This window comes from Schistocerca americana, chromosome 10, assembly GCF_021461395.2.
Source record: "Schistocerca americana isolate TAMUIC-IGC-003095 chromosome 10, iqSchAmer2.1, whole genome shotgun sequence".
In the NCBI taxonomy this organism is placed as follows: Eukaryota; Metazoa; Arthropoda; class Insecta; order Orthoptera; family Acrididae; genus Schistocerca; species Schistocerca americana.
In genome coordinates, this window is record NC_060128.1 from 156,187,668 (window position 1) to 156,209,801 (window position 22,134).

Here is a 22,134-nt window from a genome sequence, read left to right on the forward strand (position 1 = left end):
ACCTTAAAAACCATTCATAGACTGGCCAGCACACGGGATCTCAACTCTAATCTGTCGAGCGGATTCATGCTGGGGACCGGCAGTGCGTTAGACCACATGGCTAACCAGGCGGGCTCATACATACCTTACTGACAGGCAGCAATCACTGTGGGGGTAAGAACCACATACCCATCAAACAGGTAGGAGTTCAGGTGCAAAAGAAGTGTAGCCTGTGACATGTGAATTACCAGACTTCATTAATCCAGTATTTGAGACTCAGAACACTTAGCAACTTGCAACAAATTTTACATGTTATTTCAAACCATTAGAAAATTTTGTCTTGTTGGAAACTCCTACAAAATGCTAAAATGAAAATTTTTTATCATTTACAACGTTTTCGCTGTTCGTGCAGTAAAAGCTGTGCATCAGTCATTACTTCTTTACTTCTAGCTGTACTTGCTACACATTTTGCAGACAGTATTCACATTCACCACTGAATGTAAGCACAAAGTTACACCACTATATGACACACGGTTAAATAGATTTGATGTCCTAAACAATACAATGAGATGTGCCAAAAATTGCTGCAGCATGCAGGTGCAAGTTTACTACTTCTTTGGTATTAACGCCATTGACAAAAAATTTCACACATAGTACCCACATATGCCACTGAATGTACACTCCTGGAAATTGAAATAAGAACACCGTGAATTCATTGTCCCAGGAAGGGGAAACTTTATTGACACATTCCTGGGGTCAGATACATCACATGATCACACTGACAGAACCACAGGCACATAGACACAGGCAACAGAGCATGCACAATGTCGGCACTAGTACAGTGTATATCCACCTTTTGCAGCAATGCAGGCTGCTATTCTCCCATGGAGACGATCGTAGAGATGCTGGATGTAGTCCTGTGGAACGGCTTGCCATGCCATTTCCACCTGGCGCCTCAGTTGGACCAGCGTTCGTGCTGGACGTGCAGACCGCGTGAGACGACGCTTCATCCAGTCCCAAACATGCTCAATGGGGGACAGATCCGGAGATCTTGCTGGCCAGGGTAGTTGACTTACACCTTCTAGAGCACGTTGGGTGGCATGGGATACATGCGGACTTGCATTGTCCTGTTGGAACAGCAAGTTCCCTTGCCGGTCTAGGAATGGTAGAACGATGGGTTCGATGACGGTTTGGATGTACCGTGCACTATTCAGTGTCCCCTCGACGATCACCAGTGGTGTACGGCCAGTGTAGGAGATCGCTCCCCACACCATGATGCCGGGTGTTGGCCCTGTGTGCCTCGGTCGTATGCAGTCCTGATTGTGGCGCTCACCTGCACGGCGCTAAACACGCATACGACCATCATTGGCACCAAGGCAGAAGCGACTCTCATCACTGAAGACGACACGTCTCCATTCGTCCCTCCATTCACACCTGTCGCGACACCACTGGAGGCGGGCTGCACGATGTTGGGGTGTGAGCGGAAGACGGCCTAACGGTGTGCGGGACCGTAGCCCAGCTTCATGGAGACGGTTGCGAATGGTCCTCGCTGATACCCCAGGAGCAACAGTGTCCCTAATTTGCTGGGAAGTAGCGGTGCGGTCCCCTACGGCACTGCGTAGGATCATACGGTCTTGGCGTGCATCCGTGCGTCGCTGCGGTCCGGTCCCAGGTCGACGGGCACGTGCACCTTCCGCCGACCACTGGCAACAACATCGATGTACTGTGGAGACCTCATGCCCCACATGTTGAGCAATTCGGCGGTACGTCCACCCGGCCTCCCGCATGCCCACTATACGCCCTCGCTCAAAGTCCGTCAACTGCACATACAGTTCACGTCCATGCTGTCGCGGCATGCTACCAGTGTTAAAGACTGCGATGGAGCTCCGTATGCCACGGCAAACTGGCTAACACTGACGGCGGCGGTGCACAAATGCTGCGCAGCTAGCGCCATTCGACGGCCAACACCGCGGTTCCTGGTGTGTCCGCTGTGCCGTGCGTGTGATCATTGCTTATACAGCCCTCTCGCAGTGTCCGGAGCAAGTATGGTGGGTCTGACACACCGGTGTCAATGTGTTCTTTTTTCCATTTGCAGGAGTGTATCTACAATATTATACCATTGTACAACACACAATACAGGTGATATGATGTCGTTGTTGTTGTTGTCATTGTTGTGGTCTTCAGTCCTGAGACTGGTTTGATGCACCTCTCCATGCTACTCTATCCTGTGCAAGCTGCTTCATCTTCCAGTACGTACTGCAGCCTACATCCTTCTGAATCTGCTTAGTGTATTCATCTCTTCGTCTCCCTCTACGATTTTTACCCTCCACACTGCCCTCCAATGCTAAATTTGTGATCCCTTGATGCCTCAGAACATGTCCTACCAACCAATACCTTCTTCTAGTCAAGTTGTGCCACAAGCTCCTCTTCTTCCCAATTCTATTCAATACCTCCTCATTAGTTATGTGATCTACCCATCTAACCTTCAGCATTCTTCTGTAGCATCACATTTCGAAAGCTTCTAGTCTCTTCTTGTCTAAGCTATTTATCGTCCACGTTTCACTTCCATACATGGCTACACTCCATACAAATACTTCCAGAAACGACTTCCTGACATTCAAATCAATACTCGATGTTAACAAATTTTTCTTCTTCAGAAACGCTTTCTTTGCCATTGCCAGTCTACATTTTATATCCTCTCTACTTCGACCATCATCAGTTATTTTGCTCCCCAAATAGCAAAACTCCTTTACTACTTTAAGTGTCTCATTTCCTAATCTAATTCCCTCAGCATCACCCGACTTAATTTGACTACATTCCATTATCCTCGTTTTGCTTTTGTTGATGTTCATCTTATACCCTCCTTTCAAGACACTGTCCATTCCGTTCAACTGCTCTTCCAAGTCCTTTGCTGTCTCTGACAGAATTACAATGTCATCGGTGAAGCTCAAAGTTTTTATTTCTTCTCCATGGATTTTAATACCTACACCGAACTTTTCTTTTGTTTCCTTTATTGAATAACATCGGAGATAGGCTACAATCGTGTCTCACTCCCTTCCCAACCACTGCTTCCCCCCTTTCATACCCCTCGACTCTTGTAACTGCCATCTGCTTTCTGTACAAATTGTAAATAGCCTTTCGCTCTCTGTATTTTACCCCTGCCACCTTCAGAATTTGAAAGAGAGTATTCCAATCAACATTGTCAAAAGCTTTCTCTAAGTCTATAAATGCTAGAAATGTAGGTTTGCCTTCCCTTAGTCTTTCTTCTAAGATAAGTCGTTGGGTCAGTATTGCCTCACGTGTTCTAACATTTCTACGGAATCCAAACTGATCTTCCCCGAGGTCGGCTTCTATCAGTTTTTCCATTCGTCTTTAAGGAATTAGCGTTAGTATTTTGCAGCTGTGACTTATTAAACTGATAGTTCAGTAATTTTCACATCTGGCAGCACCTGCTTTCTTTGGGATTGGAATTATTATATTCTTCTTGAAGTCTGAGGGTATTTCGCCTGTCTCATACATCTTGCTCACCAGATGGTAGAGTTTTGTAAGGACTGGCTCTCCCAAGGCTGTCAGTAGTTCTAATGGAATGTTGTCTACTCCGGGTGCCTTGTTTTGATTCAGGTCTTTCAGTGCTCTGTCAAACTCTTCACACAATATCATATCTCCCATTTCATCTTCATCTATATCCTCTTCCATTTCCATAATATTGTCCTCAAGTATATCGCCGTTGTATAGACCCTCTATATACCCCTTCCACCTTTCTGCTTTCTCTTCTTTGCTTAGAACTGGGTTTCCATCAAAGCTCTTTATATTCATGCAAGTGGTTCTCCTTTCTCCAAAGCTCTCTTTAATTTTCCTGTAGGCAGATTCCTGAGGTCAGATTTGTGAAAAATTGGCACAGTGTGCATTATGTTTAAATTTATTATCTCGTTCCTACTTACTACATTCGCAACACATTTTGCAGACGGTAACTACATATGCTGCTGAATGTACCTACAAAATTATATCATTGCACAACACACAGTTCACGAGATATGATGTCACACTGTACATAAATGCCTTGGCAATGCCAAGTTTCTCTGCTGGTTTAGTATAAGGTTATGTGTTCACCTACACTATGTGATAAAAAGTATCCGGACACCTGGCTGAAAATTACTCATAAGTTCGTGGTGCCCTCCATCGGTAATGCTGCAATTAAATATGGTGTTGGCCCACTCTTATCCTTTATGACAGTTTCCACTCTCACAGGCATATGTTCAGTCAGATGCTGGAGGGTTTCTTGGGGAATTGAAGCCCATTCTTCATGGAGTGCTGCACTGAGGAGAAGTATGATGTTGGTCAAAGAGGCCTGGTACAAAATCGGCGTTCCAAAACATCCCAATGGGGTTCTATAGGATTCAGGTCAGGACTCTGTGCAGGCCAGTCCCTTACAGGGATGTTATTGTCATGTAACCACTCCACCACAGGCCGCACATTACAAATAGGGGCATGACTGTGTTGGACGATGCAATCACCATCGCCAAATTGATCTTCCAACAGTGGGAAGCAAGACGGTGCTTAAAACATCAATATAGTGCTGTGATAGTGGCATGCAAAACAACAAGGGGTGCAAGCCCTCTCCGTGAAAAATACAACCACACCATAACACCATCACCATCACCATCACCTGGCACTACACACGCTGGCAGACGATGCTCACTGGGCATTCGCGATACCCACACCCTGTCATCAAATCACCACATTGTATACTGTGATTCGTCACTCCACACAACGTTTTTCCACTGTTCAATCGTAAAATGTTTATGCTCCTTACACCAAGCAAAGCGTCGTTTGGCATTTACTGGCGTGATGTGTGGCTTATGATCAGCCGCTTGACCATGAACTCCACGTTTTCTCACCTCCCGCCTGTCATAGTACTTGCAGTGGATCCTGATGCTGTTTGGAATTCCTGTGTGATGGTCTGGATAGGTGTTGGCCTATTACACATTACGACCCTCTTCAACTGTTGGCAGTCTCTTTCGGTCAACAGACGAGGTCGGTCTGTATGCTTTTGTGCTGTATGTGTCCCTTCATGTTTCCACTTCACTATCACACCAGAAACTGTGGACCTAGTGATGTTTAGGAGTATGGAAATCTTGTGTACAGATGTATGACACAAGTGACACCAAATCACCTGACCACATTCAAAGTCTTTGAGTTCCGCCGAGTGCCCCATTCTGCTCTCTCACGGTGTCTAAAGACTACTGAGGTCGCTGTTATGGAGTACTGGCAGTAAGTGGCAACACAATGCACCTAATAAGAAAAAGGTATGTTTTTGTGGGTGTCTGGATACTTTTGATCACATAGTGTACATATTGATGCTTACGTTTCCTTGCACTTAGTAAGTATGTATGCAATTATGTTGTTACCTCATCAGCAGATAGCTTATCACTGCCTCAGCTGATGGTAGGTACCTCATAATGCTGTTCTGTTCACAGTACTGGAAACTGAATTGTCCAATATCACATTTGACATGCTGTCCAACAAGTGACTACAATACATGAAGAGGCAATAAAATACACATCACGACTATTAACATAAGAAGAGATAATACAGCATGCTAAAAACAGCTAAATACTCTACTCAAGTGTTAAAACAACTCTTACTACTGAGAAAACTTGCCCAAAATACTAAAATATATCCATGAATGGCTATCTTTACCTGTAATGAGCAACAAACACAAACCTTTACTGTATGATATGGAATCAAACGTCTGGATCAGCTGTGTTACAGTTTCAACAGCAGTGAAAGGTGGGCGGGTGAACCGTGTGCTGTCTTGTAGCATCACCCGATGCATTTCATTCAGAAACTTGTCTGGCATTTCCCATGTGGGTTCCACCTGTGAATAACAATTTTTACACAGTATTGCCACTTTGTCTTAAACTTGAACTGATTAAATACTAGAATATTCTGCACTAACATACTACTATCAAGTTTGGAACCTATGTTCCTTGTTATTGCAACTCCATCCAAGGCAGATAGGGAAGGCACGTGTTCAGCTGTGCAGTGCATCGATTGTATCTGTGTTTTACTGTGAGTCTGTCAGTGGATTGGGATGGTCACTTTCTTTGTCTTGCTGCAATGAATTTGTCACACACGGCCTTTTCTGCAAGTGTCTTAGCTTCCTGTCACCTAGCCAAAGGTTGTTTCTGACACACTTGAAAGTGAAGATTTCTACCATTTGGAGACCAGGACAGTATACCTTGGTACAGTGTCACTCCATGCTTTGTGGTCACTTCTTTCTGAATGGTGCCTTGGCATTTGTGTGTGAAAGAAGATGACTTCTGTATTAGACTGAGGGGTTTGCACCCCAATATTTGTTTGGTGTATTATTACACATTAAGGCTCATATGTGAGTGGCTTGAGTGATTTTAGGACTTTTACCTTACATAAGGAACAGCTCCTCATCGTTTTGAGTGTAAATTCCATGCTCTGTCTCGCGTAATGTTGTAACTTGGAGCTCCGGTAACACGAAGGGTGTGCTGCGTCACTGTGCAGTTGTGCTGCTGATGTTCTGAACATGTTATTTGCTTATGTGTGCTGGCAGGAGCAGGGTGAACTATAAGCTAGTGACATGTTTGCTACTCTCCTGAATATTTAAACCGTACCGGATTTCAATTGGTAATATATGCTCTCCCAGGGCTCTGAGCTGTTTGTAGTTTTAAAGTTTCATGAAGTTGCGTTTAATGCCTTATTACTAAGAACTGCAACTGCCATTCGTGCTTTGCTGTGAAACATTGTTTCAGCAACACTGTATATAGACAGTAGCTGAGAAATCTGTGTTTTCGCTCTTTGAGGTTTATTTGAGCAACTGTTCAAAATCAGAAATTATGCACAGGCTATTGCATGCCTCAGGTGGGCACATGGTATTTGTACTTCAACTAGTAAGTCTATCTGCAATTCAAATGCACCCGCCATACTTGCTACTGAAAAGTTTGGCCGGCCACGTATTTGGGCCTGGGCATGCCTTGTGGTTGATTGAGCAAGCATGACTGCCTTCCAGAGAGATCGAATGGTTAGACAGGCATGTTAATATCAAGATAGACAACTCACATGTTGGAGGTGCCAGCCCATGTTTGTAATGGTGACAAGGCAGCTCCATCTGTAATCAAAGCCTAATGCTTCTAAATTGCAGGCTCAGCAGGTAAGTTCATTTTAACTGTATTCCTCTTGCCCTTTAAATGGGTCTTTGTCATTTAAAGTCTTGGGACATGAACAGTGCTCACAAAAAATAAATAATTAGTGTAATTTTTTTACTCTGTATATCTAGCAATTCTGTGTAGCGAACGTCATATTCTGTTGTATCTTACAGAAGAAGAAAGCATAAGTGAGCCTCACTCATGATTTAAGAGTTGTGATCTGCTTTTGGTAAGTATAGATAAAAAAAATCTTTTGAAATTAATATCTCAGTTCGATTTGTGTAACCAATTCATACTTCTATAATTGGATTAAAGGAGAGTGTGCTTTGCTCAGAATGTTCAGACATTTTTAAAAATTTTATTACAACTAATTATTTCAATTATCTATCCTGTCATATTTATTCTCACAATTTGTTTGTTGGTGTAATAAAGTTGTATTTGTATTTTTGATAAAATGGTGAATGTTGTTGAAAAGAAAATTCCTGGGATCCACTTCTTTCCCCGAGTTCCTTTGGGTGTGAATTAACCAGTACAACTGGTTTTTTCAGAGTGTGATTGTTCTGGTAAGAGGTGGGGACAGGGGGTAGAATCTTTTCTTTACTTGTTGGCATCATCATTCACCATTCATTATGTTACATGTGTACTCAGTGTGTTATAGAAAATAGTATTCATTCCTATTACAAAGCATGGCTGCCAGGGACTGCACAGGAGTTTCTTTTCTCCAGCATGATCAGTTGCAATGTGAACTGAGGATTAATCAGCAGGCAGGCAACAGAAGTGTAGCGGATTTGACAGCCCATTTGCACGCCTTTTTGGATAGACTGTTGAGCTTCACTGAAGAGGACTGCTCAAGTGGGTGAGGTGCTTCATACTTGTTCAGCAGCTCTGGCAACACTGTGTTAGAACATTGAAATTCTTGAGGTCACCCAACTGACCCTAAAGCAGGCATATAATGTCCAGGCTCAATTTACTCATTTGGAGTAATCATCTTGCTGACTTAAAGCAGCTGCAAGTGAGTGGGGAACAGGCCAGTTTAATATTCAGTTGCTAGCCCAATTTAAGGAACTGCAGGTAGGTGTGACGTTTCTGGGTGTCGATGGTGTGGCGGGTGCGAGTGAAGACGGTTCTTCAGCCAGTGGCCAGTTAGCACAACTGAGTGGCCACAAAGGGACAGAACAGGAAAACCACCCATTACAGAATCTTTCAGAAGACTGCCTAATCTTATTGTCCATTTGCTTCAGAGAGTTGCTAAACTTTCTGTTGAACAGGATGCACAGTTTGAGTTTCTCTTGTGGATAAATTTTCACTTTGAATTTCACAGCAATGCCTCAGATATGTCTCACTGTTTTATTCTGTGGCTATTATATCTGTTAACTCATGGGTTACCTAGCACAATATTTTTAGAAGTATTTCAGGGGCAAAGGTTGCTGCAAGACATGAGAAAATGCATTATCCAGCTAAAATTACAATCCACTTTTAGAAAGTGAACTTGAGCACAAAAATTTTTGGCATGTGCAAAACCCTGGTGAAACCTTGACTTAGGAGACTTGTGTAGTGGACTCCACTGTAGAACTACAGGTAACAGAGGGTGAAGCTCTCGATAACATTTTGTAAGTTATGAAGCCAGATGATCATTTATGTGTGATTGCTGATGAGCAATATGGGGGATTGGAGAGTCTTACCTTTCACCTTTCTCCCCAGGTAAACTGGAGGGTACCTGCAAGCAACTGCCCCCCCCCCCCCCCCTTTCCCCAGAAGACAGTCTATGCCAGAAGTTTGTTTCCAATGTGGCAATGGGGGACACCTCGTGAATGAGAGTCCGAAGAGCTGACAGTATTAGAAATGGGCAACAGGGCATACCCCATGCCGCTGAGGCATTGTGCTCATATTAGGGCAGCAACAGGTTGGGTTCTCCCCTATATCTGTGTCGAACTTAACCAGGAGCCCATGTGCGCCATGCTTGATTCAGGCAGCATCATCTCCCTGTTGGATTACAAATGGTATCTTGAGTTTGCAGCAGTGTGTAAGATGCCTTTCTTGCATGCTTCATATCAGAGATGTCAGGCTGTCAATGGCCAGATGTTGCCTCTGGAAGGTGAGCTGAGTGGGACACTTAGAATTCTCAACTTCTAGAGGCCTATTAATTAATTCATAATTAAGAATTTGTGCTTCAGTCTTCTTTTGAAGTGTGATTGCATATGGCAAACCTGTCTTGATTATGTTGATAGAGTTTTCTTTTTTAAATTTCACCCTTGTGAGTGGGTAGCATTAAGATCCTATCAAGGTTTTCCGAGGGTGAATAGTGTCCAGCTTCAGCAATCACATTTCAAGGTTAGTCACTTGGAACTGGTTTAAGCTGGCCAACATCTGGAGATTCTTGGTTGTTTCCCTGACATGCTTACCAATAAATTGGTCATCATCATCAGTTATCTGCTATATTAGCAGGTCCTTTGCCTCTCCATTTTCTGCGATCCATTGCTTCCTTCTTAAGGCTGCTGTATGTTGTACCGTCCATCATGTCATCCAGTATCTGGAATCTCTTCCTTCCTCGCTTCCTTTTCCCTTCTACATAACCTTCTAAAACTGTTTTTATCAGTCCGTCATTCTTTCTTAATATATGCCCAATCCAATTTCTTTTTCTTCTCTTTATTACATCTAGTAACTGCCTTTTCTCTCCCACTCTTCTCAGTACCTCTTCATTTTTTACTCTGTCCATCCAACTTATTCCTTCCATCTTCCGCCATGTCCAGATCTCAAAAGCCTCCAGCCTTTCTCTGTCTTTTCTCCTCATAGTCCATGTTTCAGCGCCATATAGAAGAACACTCCATACAAGACATTTTATGAGTCTCTTTCTGAGTTCTCTGTCCATACCGCTGCAGAAGATTCTCCTTTTCTTATAAAACGCCTCTTTTGCCATTGCTATCCTTGTTTTAATTTCTGTGATGCACTTCCAGTCGGTGTCTATCCTGCTTCCAACATACTTAAAATTTTGCACCTGTTCTAGTGTTTCTCCATTCAGCACAATTTTTAGTTCCTTATTTCCTCCTATTGCCAATACTTTTGTTTTATTTGTGTTAATTTTCATTCCATATTTTTTTCCGTTAGTTGCAATGGTGTCCACCAAATCCTGTAATTCTTTTTCCCCTGTGGCTAGAAGGACCATGTCATCAGCAAATCTCAAGCACCCTACTCTTCTTCCTCCAATTTCTACTCCTTTGTCATCTAATGAGCATTGGTCAATCATATTTTTCAAGTACAGGTTGAAAAGAGTAGGTGATAAACAGCACCCTTGTCTTACTCCTTTCCCTAGTCTGATCCAGTTCGTACTTTCTCCTCTCACTTTAACTGAAACTTTTTGATTAAGGTACAATGAGTTTATAAGTCTTCTGGTTTTCCAGTCCACTCTCTTTTCCCTCTTAATAGTCGCCAGCTTGTCCCAAACCACATTGTCAAATGCCTTTTCTAAATTGATGAAGCACATATATAGGTCTCTTCCTTTTTCAATAAACCTTTCTCCCAAGATTCGTAGGAGCCCTATTGCATCTCTGGTGCCCGTATTCCATCTAAAGCCAAACTGCTCCTCGCCGAGATTCTCCTCTATTACTTTTTCAAGTCTTTTATTAATTATTCTTAACATCACTTTGGCTGCATGTGAAATGAGGCTGACTGTCCTGTGCTCGCTGCATTTCTTGGTTCCTTGTTTTTTCGGCAATGGAATCATTACTGTTGTCAAAAAGTCCTCAGGCCATTCACCACTGTCATATATTTTATTACATAACCTCAATATTTCTCTTATTCCATTGTGGTTCAAGCATTTTAGTATTTCTCCCGGTATTGTATCTGTACCTACTGCTTTGCCATTTTTCATTGCATCAATGGCAGACTTTACTTCTTCCATTATGATGGTCGGTCCTTTCTCTTCATCACTTACACTGTTGTGTGGTTCAAGTTCTAGAGTTTCTGGTTTGCTATTTGTGTCATATAGCTCTTTTATATATTCTTCCCATCTCTGGAGGACATCGTCACGATCTTTATACACTACCTCTTCGTCTTTACTCAAAATTTCCATAGTAGCACTTCCTGCTCTGTTTTGTTCCCATGTCATAGTCTTTACTCTGTTGTATAGTAAGTCGTATCTTCCTTTCCTGTCCAGTTCTTCAATTTCATGACATTCCTCTTTTAGCCATTTTTTCCTAGCCTGCTCTGTTTCTCTTCGCAGTTCGTTATTTAACCTTCGGTATATCTTTCTTGCATCTTCAGTGTTCTTGTTTTTCAATTTTCTTCTCTCCTCCATCTTGGAAATCATTTCTTGTGTGACCCATGGTTTTTTTGACCTTTTCCCTTTTACATATCCTATATTTTGCTGTCCTGCTTTAATGATTCCTTCTTTCAGCATATTCCAGTACTCATTGGCATTATTAGGTGCTTCTTTGTCTCGTAATGTGATTAGAAAGTCCCGAGACAGCATTTCTGTAATTTGTTCTTTGTTGGACCTTATCTTCTCTAGATCCCATTTCTTCACCATTGTCGCCTTTTTCAGTTTTTTCATTCTTATTTCTATTTCTGCCATAAGTAAGTTGTGGTCACTATTAACATCTGCACCTGGTAATGTGTGCACCTTCTTGATTCCATTCCTGTATCTTTCTTCTACCAGTATAAAATCGATTTGGTTTCTATATTTATCCCCTGGTGATTTCCAAGTGTAGAGCCTCCTCTTATGGTTCTTGAACCATGTGTTTGCCACTATCAGCTGCCTTTCCCTGCAGAAGTCAATTAACCATTCACCTCTGTCATTTCTCTTTCCAATACCATGACTGCCTACTATGTTTCCCTCTTTCCCTTCTCCCACAATGGCGTTCCAGTCTCCCATTACTATTTTGCAGCATTTTTTATTTTCGTCCATTATTCTCTCTATTACATTGTATGTTTCCTCTACAATTTGGTCATCATGTTCTGAAGTTGGCATATACACCTGGACAATCAGTAAATCTTTTTGTGCTCCTTTCAGCCTTACACAAATAACCCGGTCATTTGCATAGTCTACATATTCCACACATTTAGCCAATTCCTTTGTCATAATCATTCCTACTCCATTAATTCCTTTTACTTCTCCTCCTGAGTAGTAGAATACATATTCATCTGACTGCAACTCTCCATGTCCATTCCATCTTACTTCAGCAACTCCTACGAGGTCCATATGATTCTTTTCCATCTCTCTTTTAAGATTTTCTAGTTTTCCTGCTTGTATCAGAGTTCTGACATTCCAGGTACCAATTCTCGTTTTGATTTTTTGCCTCCTTTCAAGTTGTCCCCCCCGGAGATCCGAATGGGGGACTATTTTACCTCCGGACACTGATTTAACATGAGAAGAAGCCATTTTTTGTGCATAAAATGGAGACTGCATTATGCAGGGAAGATAATCTGCGGTGGTATTCCGTTGCCTCCCGCAGTTCTGGAGGCCGCCCGTAACATGGGATACAGACGCCTTTTGCAGCCGCCCGCTCCGGGTCAGACGCTGCATGAGAAGTATAGGTTGGAAAATGAAAGACCCCTAGCCCTCGAAACCTAATAGCGTCAGGGTCGGAAAAGAACAAGAGCTGGCCTAGGGTGGCCACATAGGAAAGATAAGAGTGAGGAGCCTGGCATAAGTAAGTGGAAGCAATGCCAGGACTCAGCTCGGGGCCCTGTGGTCGCCAGCCACGTATCACTAGGTGTGACTCCCTGAGGATAATAAATTGGTATATACTAACAAAATTAAATATAAGATCCACCTAATACATGAGATTCTGGTGTGGCATGCTCTTTATAAGCTTTTGCCTCCCAAGATGAATATTTTGGGCTCCATGATATGGTATTAGACCTTCAACACCCCTATATACCTCTCTCGTATCTCTAGTGCCCAAGGAGCAAGAGAGGGACTACCAAACGGTCATGGAGTATAGGGTTTTAAATGATAATTTTGTTCTGTAATGTACTCCACTTCCCGAACTCCATAATTGTTTTATGTGGTTTTTGGGGCCATGTTTTCTTACCATGCTTGACTTCAATCAAGCTTATTAGCAAATTCTGTTGAATGAAAACTCTATAACACATTACAGCCTTTTGTACAGACTGGAGTCTGTATAATGTCAGCCAGGTTCCTTTTGGCCTGTCACCTGGAGCTGTTGTTTTGTTCCACATCTTGGATAACACGTTCGGTGATTTGGAGTTATTCTAAGTCTATAATTACTTATATGATGATATTGTTTTTAATTGCCTCTTTTGCTGAGCACTTTTGACATTCAGAATAAGTCCTGCTTCATCTTAGAGCAGCTGGGCTCACTGTTAAATCATCTAAAATCACATTGGCTTGGCAGCAGGTTTCCTTTTTTGGACACTTGGTCTCCATAGGTGGGGTTATGGTCAACCAAAAGCAGAATCAGGATTTACAAAACATTTCTCTCTCTAGGAATAATAAAAGGGTGTCCAGGTTCATTGGCATAGGTAATTTATTTCATAAATTTGTGTCAAACTTCACCTAGTTAGCAGTTCCTCATAACAATTTGCATAAAAAGAGTGATGTGTTTAACTGGGCTGAAAATTATCAGGCCTCCTTTGAAGCCATTAATATGGCTCTCAGTAACCCTCTTGTGCTGGCCATTCCCAATTCTGAGTTCCCATACATTGTCCAAACTGATGCCTCTAATTATGGGGTTACAGCTGTTCTCTCGCAAGAGCATTAAGGTGAACACCATCCTGTCACTTACGCATTGAGGGGACCATCCCCTACAGAGCTTAGGTACTGCATGTATGAGTAGGACACTCTAGCAGTTATTTTCACTTTGGAAAAGTTCGAGTTTAATCTCGAGAACAGTGTGTTTGTATTAGAGACATAACCAGTCACGAGCAGGGTCTTAGGGCACACCAGGAATATGGAAAATATTACATGGTGGGTGTTCTGTATCTCCACATTATATTTTAAAGTTAAGTATATTAAAGGCCCCCACCAATAACCAAATCACTGACACCTTGAGTTGTATGTTTGAAGAACTGAAGAAGACTAACACAGGCAGGATGTGCATGAGACCTAGCAGGTTGCTTGGGTGTCCAGGGCGCTGACTGTGGTGCAATGGCTCTTTGGAAATCTTAAGAATAAACAGGATCAGAACCCTATCAATCAAACATAGGTAATATGATGGGGAACATGTGATGGGGTACATCTTAAATAAAGGCATTGTTTGTCATAGGAAGAGAGGCAATAAAACCTTTAGAATTTGTTTACCTAAGGAGGTGGTACCTCCGATATTCCAATATTTTCATAATTCCTTGCTTCTTCATCTCCCAGTACCTACTGCAGAGTACATCCTTCTGAATCTGCTTAGTGTATTCATCTCTTGGTCTCCCTCTATGATTTTTACCCTCCACACTGCCCTCCAATGCTAAATTTGTGATCCCTTGATGCCTCAGAACATGTCCTACCAATTGATCCCTTCTTCTAGTCAAGTTGTGCCACAAGCTCCTCGTCTCCCCAATTCTGTTCAATACCTCCTCATTAGTTATGTGATCTACCCATCTAATCTTCAGCATTTTTCTGTAGCACCACATATCGAAAGCTTCTATTCTCTTCTTGTCTAAGCTATTTATCGTCCACGTTTCACTTCCATACATGGCTACACTCCATACAAATACTTTCAGAAACGACTTCCTCACACTTATATCTATAGTTGATGTTAACAAATTTCTCTTCTTCAGAAACGCTTTCTTTGCCATTGCCAGTCTACATTTTATATCCTCTCTACTTCGACCATCATCAGTTATTTTGCTCCCCAAATAGCAAAACTCCTTTACTACTTTAAGTGTCTCATTTCCTAATCTAATTCCCTCAGCATCACCCGATTTAATTTGACTACATTCCATTATCCTTGTTTTGCTTTTGTTGATGTTCATCTTATACCCTCCTTTCAAGATACTGTCCATTCCGTTCAACTGCTCTTCCAAGTACTTTGCTGTCTCTAACAGAATTACAATGTCATCGGCGAACCTCAAAGTTTTTATTTCTTTTCCATGGATTTTAATACCTACTCCGAACTTTTCTTTTGTTTCCTTTACTGCTTGCTCAATATACAGATTGAATAACATCGGGGATAGGCTACAACCCTGTCTCACTCCCTTCCCAACCACTGCTTCCCCCCTTTCATACCCCTCGACTCTTATAACTGCCATCTGCTTTCTGCACAAATTGTAAATAGCCTTTCGCTCCCTGTATTTTACCCCTACCACCATCAGAATTTGAAAGAGAGTATTCCAATCAACATTGTCAAAAGCTTTCTCTAAGTCTACAAATGCTAGAAATGTAGGTTTGCCTTTCCTTAATCTTTCTTCTAAGATAAGTCGTAGGGTCAGTATTGCCTCACGTGTTCCAACATTTCTATGGAATCCAAATTGATCTTCCCTGAGGTCGGCTTCTATCAGTTTTTCCATTCATCTGTAAAGAATTTGTCTTAGTATTTTGGAGCTGTGACTTATTAAACTGATAGTTCGGTAATTTTCACATCTGTCAACACTGCTTTCTTTGGGATTGGAATTATTTTATTCTTCTTGAAGTCTGAGGGTATTTCGCCTGTCTCATACATCTTGCTCACCAGATGGTAGAGTTTTGTAAGGACTGGCTCTCCCAAGGCTGTCAGTAGTTCTAATGGAATGTTGTCTACTCCAGGGGCCTTGTTTCAACTCAGGTCTTTCAGTGCTCTGTCAAACCCTTCACGCAGTACCATATCTACCATTTCATCTTCATCTACATACTCTTCCATTTCCATAATATTGTCCTTAAGTACATCACCCTGTATATACTCCTTCCACCTTTCTGATTTCCCTTCTTTGCTTAGAACTGGGTTTCCATTAAAGCTCTTGATATTCATGCAAGTGGTTCTCCTTTATCCAAAGGTCTCTTTAATTTTCCTGTAGGCAGTATCTATCTTACCCCTAGTGAGATAAGCCTCTACATCCTTACATTTGTCCTCTAGCCATCCCTGCTTAGCCATTTTGCACTTCCTGTCAACCTCATCTTTGAGACGTTTGTATTCCTTTTTGCCTGCTTCATTCACTGCATTTTTATATTTTCTCATTTCATCAATTAAATTCAATATTTCTTCTGTTACCCAAGGGTTTCTACTAGCCCTCATCTTTTTACCTATTTGATCCTCTGCTGCCTTCACTACTTCATCCCTCAAAGCTACCCATTCTTCTTCTACTGTATTTCTTTCCCCCATTCCTGTCAATTGTTCCCTTATGCCATCCCTGAAACCCTGTACAACCTCTGGTTCTTTCAGTTTATCCAGGTCCCATCTCCTTAAATTCCCACCTTTTTGCAGTTTCTTCAGTTTTAATTTACAGTTCATAACTAATAGATTGTGGTCAAGTCCACATCTGCCCCTGGAAATGTCTTACAATTTAAAACTTGGTTCCTGAATCTCTGTCTTACCATTATATAATCTCTCTGATACCTTCTAGTATCTCCAGGGTTCTTCCATGTATACAACCTTCTTTCATGATTCTTGAACCAAGTGTTAGCTATGATTAAGTTATGCTCTGTGCAAAATTCTACCAGGCAGCTTCCTCTTTCATTTCTTAGCCCCAATCCATATTCACCTACTATGTTTCCTTCTTTCCCTTTTCCTACTCTCGAATTCCAGTCACCCATGACCATTAAATTTTCGTCTCCCTTCACTACCTGAATAATTTCTTTAATTGCAACCAATTTCTTTAATTACAAACAAGGGAAACACAAATTTAGGGGCCAAGGTAGGAGACAGAGTTTTCATTCACTATTTTAGTGTTGCAGCAAAAGGGGGTGTGGGCATTGCTCATAAGTTAGTTCCTCGTTATTTGCATCCATGTGACGTGTTAAGGTTCCTGAGTCCTGTTAATCTCTTAGTCAATAACTTAGCCAATGGCCAGACATCTAGGAATAATATCTGCCAAGTTAACGACAGTACAAAAAATTCCCCAAATATTCTCTTTTCCAAGGAGGGGTGTGAGTATCTTGTGGTTTTGATGTGGGAAGTTGAAGCATGGTGCCTCGATTTCTGTGTAAACTATAATCTGTGTCAGGTATCAATTGAAGAAGTTAGGTGGCACTCAACCGAAGCAAGGTTGCAGAGCGATGGGTGGTTGGCAGTCGGTGGAGTGGATACAAGCCAGTACAAGGCAAATTGGAAAGGCGCGTGCTCGGTCATACAGTGCAGCAATTGCAACTGTGTTTTGCTGTGGAGCTGGCAGTGGACTTGAATGGTCACTGTCTTTGTCTCAGTGCAGTGGATTTGTCACACATTACCTTTTCTGCAAGTGTCTTCACTTCTTTTCACCTTGCCATTGGTTGTTTCTGTGCAGACTTGAATGTGAAGATTTCTGCTATTTGTAAAGTCTGGTAGGATACCTTGGTATACATCATGCTTTGTAGTCACTTCTTCCGGAATGATGCTTCGGCAATCGTTTGAGTGGCTTTAGTGACTTTTAAATACTTTTGCCTTAGATAAGGAACAGCTCCTTGTCATTTTGAGTGTAAATTCCCTACACTGCCTCATCTAATATTGTATTTTAGTATGTTTTAGTGTTGTCTTTGAAGCTCCGCTAAGACTAAGGGCTGCATCACCGTACGGCTGTGCCGCTGATGTTCTAGACGTGTTATTTGCTTATGTGTGCAGGCAGGAGCAGTGTGAACTGTAAGCTAGAGGCACATTTGCCCTAGAATTTAAACCTAACTTAATTTCAGTTGGTGATATAAATTGAATTTCAGTTGGTGATATATGTCCCACATATGCTCCTCAGAACTCTGAGATATTTGTAGTTTTATGATGTTGCTTTTAATGCCTAATTACTAAGAAACGTCCTTATTTGCAGTTGCTATTCATGCTTTGCTGTGCCTTTCAGGCGAAAAATGTTTAACAGATGTTGTTGTTTGTGTTGGTTAGTCCATAAATGACACTAAATTTTCAGAACTGAATACACACTTCTATTTACGTCTATTTATTTGGCATTCTTGTTATCTTGGCCATTAGAATCATGCAAGACCGAGTCGGGCACACAGTTTTAATCCGCCAGGAAGTTTCATGTATTTTTGTTTCCTTGTGGTTTATTTGAGTGAGTGTTCATAATCAGAATTTGGGTATTGGCTACTGAGGGCCTCAGGTATCAGCCGGTGTTGGTAAAGGTGACAAGATGTTCCCATTCTATAATGAAAGCCTAATGCTTCTAAATTGCAGGCTCTGCAGGGAAGTTAAGCTTCATTGTATTTGAAATCTTGGCTAACTGTCTAATCCGTGTGTTCACCTTAATTGCATTTCTTTTGCCATTTAAATGAGCCGTGTTCCTAGAAAGTCTTGGGACATTACAAGTGGTCATAAAAAATAAATTATTACTGTTATTTTTTACTCTGCGTATCTAGTAATTTTGTGTAACAAATGTTGTATTCTGCTGTATCTTATGAAAGAAGAAAGCATAAGTTGCACTTTCTCTGTAAGTATGCAAAGAAAGAGGTCTTGAATAACAGATTTGTATTTTCTGTTATCCACTGTGTTGGTTCCGTGCTTAGCTTTTGGTAGATTGTCACATCTAGTAGGTCACATATCTCTGCTGATTATCTTCTGTTTTCATTGCTGTAGTTACATTTCCCTGGTCAGCAAGCAGAAGCACTACACTGTTATCAGTGTTGCAGCTCCTCATAGGTTGTACCTCTTTTCTTTTCAGGTTGCAAGCTGGCAGTTTTGCTTTCTGTGGCATCCTGTCAGTTTTTTTTCATATTTTCTTGGCTTTTTCACAAGGAAAGATATTCACACACACACACACACACACCTTAAAAGAGCCCTGTCCACTCCACTAGATGAAACTCCATTATGGTCACTTCTACACAAAATAAAAATAACCAACATACAGCTGTCAAATATCGCACTGGATCATGTCATGTAAATCCCATAATATTACCAGAACGAGATTTTCACTCTGCGGTGAAGCATGCATTGATATGAAACTTCCTGGCAGATAAAAACTGTATGCCAGACCAAGACTTGAACTTATGACCTTTGTCTTTTGCAGGCAAGTGAAGCTGTGAGGGTGGGTAATGAGTCGTGGTTGGGTAGCTCAGTCAGTAGTGCACATGCTTGCGAAAGGTTCTGAGTCCATCACACAGTTTTAATCTCCCAGGAAGTTCCCACAGTATTGGTTCAAATTAACTGATTGACATCATTAGCTGGTTCTTGCTGGTTACTGTGTGAGATGTGTTTCCTTACCAGCAGTAACCAACTGATGTTGTGTGAGCAGTTGATTTCTAAAATACTGCAAAATTTAAACAATGTGATCCAGCAGCAGACTTGACAGTGATATTTTGATCATTTCACTTTTGGCTGGAAATAACTGCAGCTGCATTTTGTCTAATTAAATGGACATTGTTCCTTTAGTGCTTGTGTGTATGCAGTCATATGGTACACAACAACACCTATAGTCTGATTAAAATTATTTAATAGTTGACACTTAATGCATTGTAGATTATCTCCCCAAGTCATAGCACTCCACATCATGCCTGAACTGTTTGCCACTGCCTAACTGCCACAACAATTAGTTCACTTCCAATTTCTTGTTTGGCTTTCTTTCTTGAAGTGTCTGCATCCTGAAACCTGGGTCTGGCTAACCAAACAGCACTAACCAAACACTACCGGATACTTCTGCACGAGATGTGATTCAGTGTCATTTATGCAGTTAGTATAATTACAGGGATTGGTTTACATTTGATACACTTTGCACAACATTTCATGAAGCTGAATTCCTAAGCACTGTCAATTAATCACCGTTACTGGGACTGCAGAGTCATAAATACAACAGCATTTTGCAGTGTAATGGTATAGCATAGTGGTTAGTACATAAACCTGACACTTAGAAGATTAAAGGTTTGAATATTGGCAAATGCAACATTTTTTTTTTTCTAAACCTAATCACAAGATTTCGGTTATCAGTTTTATTCAGTTAACTAGTTTAAACATAACTCTTTTATTTCTCATTCTTTGCTGGGTTATTTTCATGATTGTATTACCTTTATTTGCTCTTATTTTTCTTACTATCATTCTTTTTTCATATGGAATGTGCTTGTGTTGCCTACAATCTGCAACCAAATGCCAACCAGGACTTCTTATTGTTTGGCAATGAACACATTCCATAAAGCCAGTGTGAGGAGAGTCTCACGTACCAATGATAGGGAGAAATTGCAGTTTGCTTTTACTGCTAAAACTGAAATTCTGCTGGGGAAGATTGTTGTGACAGCACCACGACATTTAACAGTGCCGCCACGACAGTACGCGCAAATGGCGATAGAGGCGCTCCGCGGGAGCGCCACCTAGGTACGAACGGCGCCGGCCGCATGTCACGGCATGGCAGTCGAATAAGAGACACTGAGTTGTTATCATGTAACAAGCTATTGTTTCTAAGTGAGTGTGTTTGAATATCCATGCAATTATTGGTGATTAAAGGTTATAACACTTTTTGGTGACGAGGATGGGATATTTTCACTGCATTGTGGATTTGTGTGTTCGTGACGGGGCAGACATGGAACAGCTTATGTAAGCGCTCATTGAACAACAAAAACAGCTGACGGCTGCTATTCAGGCATTGTTGACGTCACTTACTCATCATCTGTCTTCCTCATCTCTGCCTCCATTTCCTCCTTACGATGAGGCCAGTGAAGATTGGGAGGATTATGAGAAGCGTTTGCGGTAACACTTCTTGGCTTTCGGCGATGTTGATGCTCCTATGTGTAAGTCGTTATTTCTATCTTGGATTTCCCCATGGATCTATCAGCTGCTATCTCAGTTAGCCCCTCAGCGGGAACCTGCCTCTCTGTCCTTCCAAGAAATGTGTGACTTATTGTCTAACTATTACCAGAAAAACACGCACGTAGTTGCCGCCCGCGTGGCGTTCTACCAGTGTCGTAAACAGCCCCATCAATCTTACCGGGCTTGGGCGGCGGAACTACACGGTCTGAGTAGGAAATGTCAGTTTGTCACGGACACTCATCATGAGTCTTATGCTGATTCAATGGTTAGGGATGCTATTCTATGGCTTGCTCCTGATAAAGAAGTTTGGCAACGTGCCCTACAACTGCCAAACACATCGTTGTCGGAAGTTCTAAGCATCGCTCAATCCTCTGAAGTGTCTCACGCTGCTGGCGCGCAAATAGACACGTGGTGTGATGTAGGCGCTGTACAGTCAACTTTCGACACGGACAATTTGCCTGTTTCACAGGAGAACGAAGACGTGGCGGCGGTTCACTCGTGTAAACCACGTCGCGTTGGCCGTAACGCTCGCAGCGAAAACAGCAACCACAGAAGCTGGTTCATTCCACACTTCCTTCTTGTCCACGTTGTTTCGTACAGCATGACAGGGCCGCATGTCCAAAACGTTGGGCCACGTGTAATTCATGTAGGAAAAAAGGCCACATTGCTTCTGTGTGTCAGTCCCCTAAAGTTCCTGTTGACAAGGACGAGGCATCGGACATGGATGTTAACTGTGTGCTCTCTCAAACAAATAAGCTGTTTGTTACTGTTCATGTTCTGGATAAAGACATTCGCATGCAAGTGGACACTGGCTCTGCAGTAACTCTCATTAATTCTCGCACTATTTTGAGTTGGGCTCCCCTCCCTTGTCTCCAGTTACGCGAAATCTGGATCATGCGGGCACTGAAAACCTGTTAGGTTATGATGCCTTCCACTTGTTCGGGTTCTCCATTGGTGATGATGTGCACCTCATATCTGAGGAAATTCCATATCAACAGCTGGATGGATTGTGTTCTGAATTTTCATCCGTGTCAAGGATTTTGAAACCCACATTACTCTTAAACCTAAAGCTCGCCCTAAGTTTTTCCTGGCACGCCCTATTCCAGTGGCATTGCGTGCACCTGTCAAGGCTGAGATAGACAGGTTAACAGCTTCAAGGATTCTCCTTCCTGTTACCTCCA

The 22,134-nt window shown here is 42.0% G+C and overlaps 1 protein-coding gene across 2 annotated transcripts in view; it reads right to left on the minus strand.

The window, feature by feature from the left end:
* LOC124552607 (aminopeptidase N-like) overlaps positions 1 to 22,134 on the minus strand; it is a 272,739-nt gene that overhangs the window by 111,607 nt on the left and 138,998 nt on the right. For both annotated transcript variants that reach the window (XM_047126932.1, XM_047126933.1), the window contains exon 11: positions 5,704 to 5,857. In XM_047126932.1, coding sequence (XP_046982888.1) covers positions 5,704 to 5,857 — 154 coding nt within the window. The remainder of the gene's footprint in view (positions 1 to 5,703; positions 5,858 to 22,134) is intronic.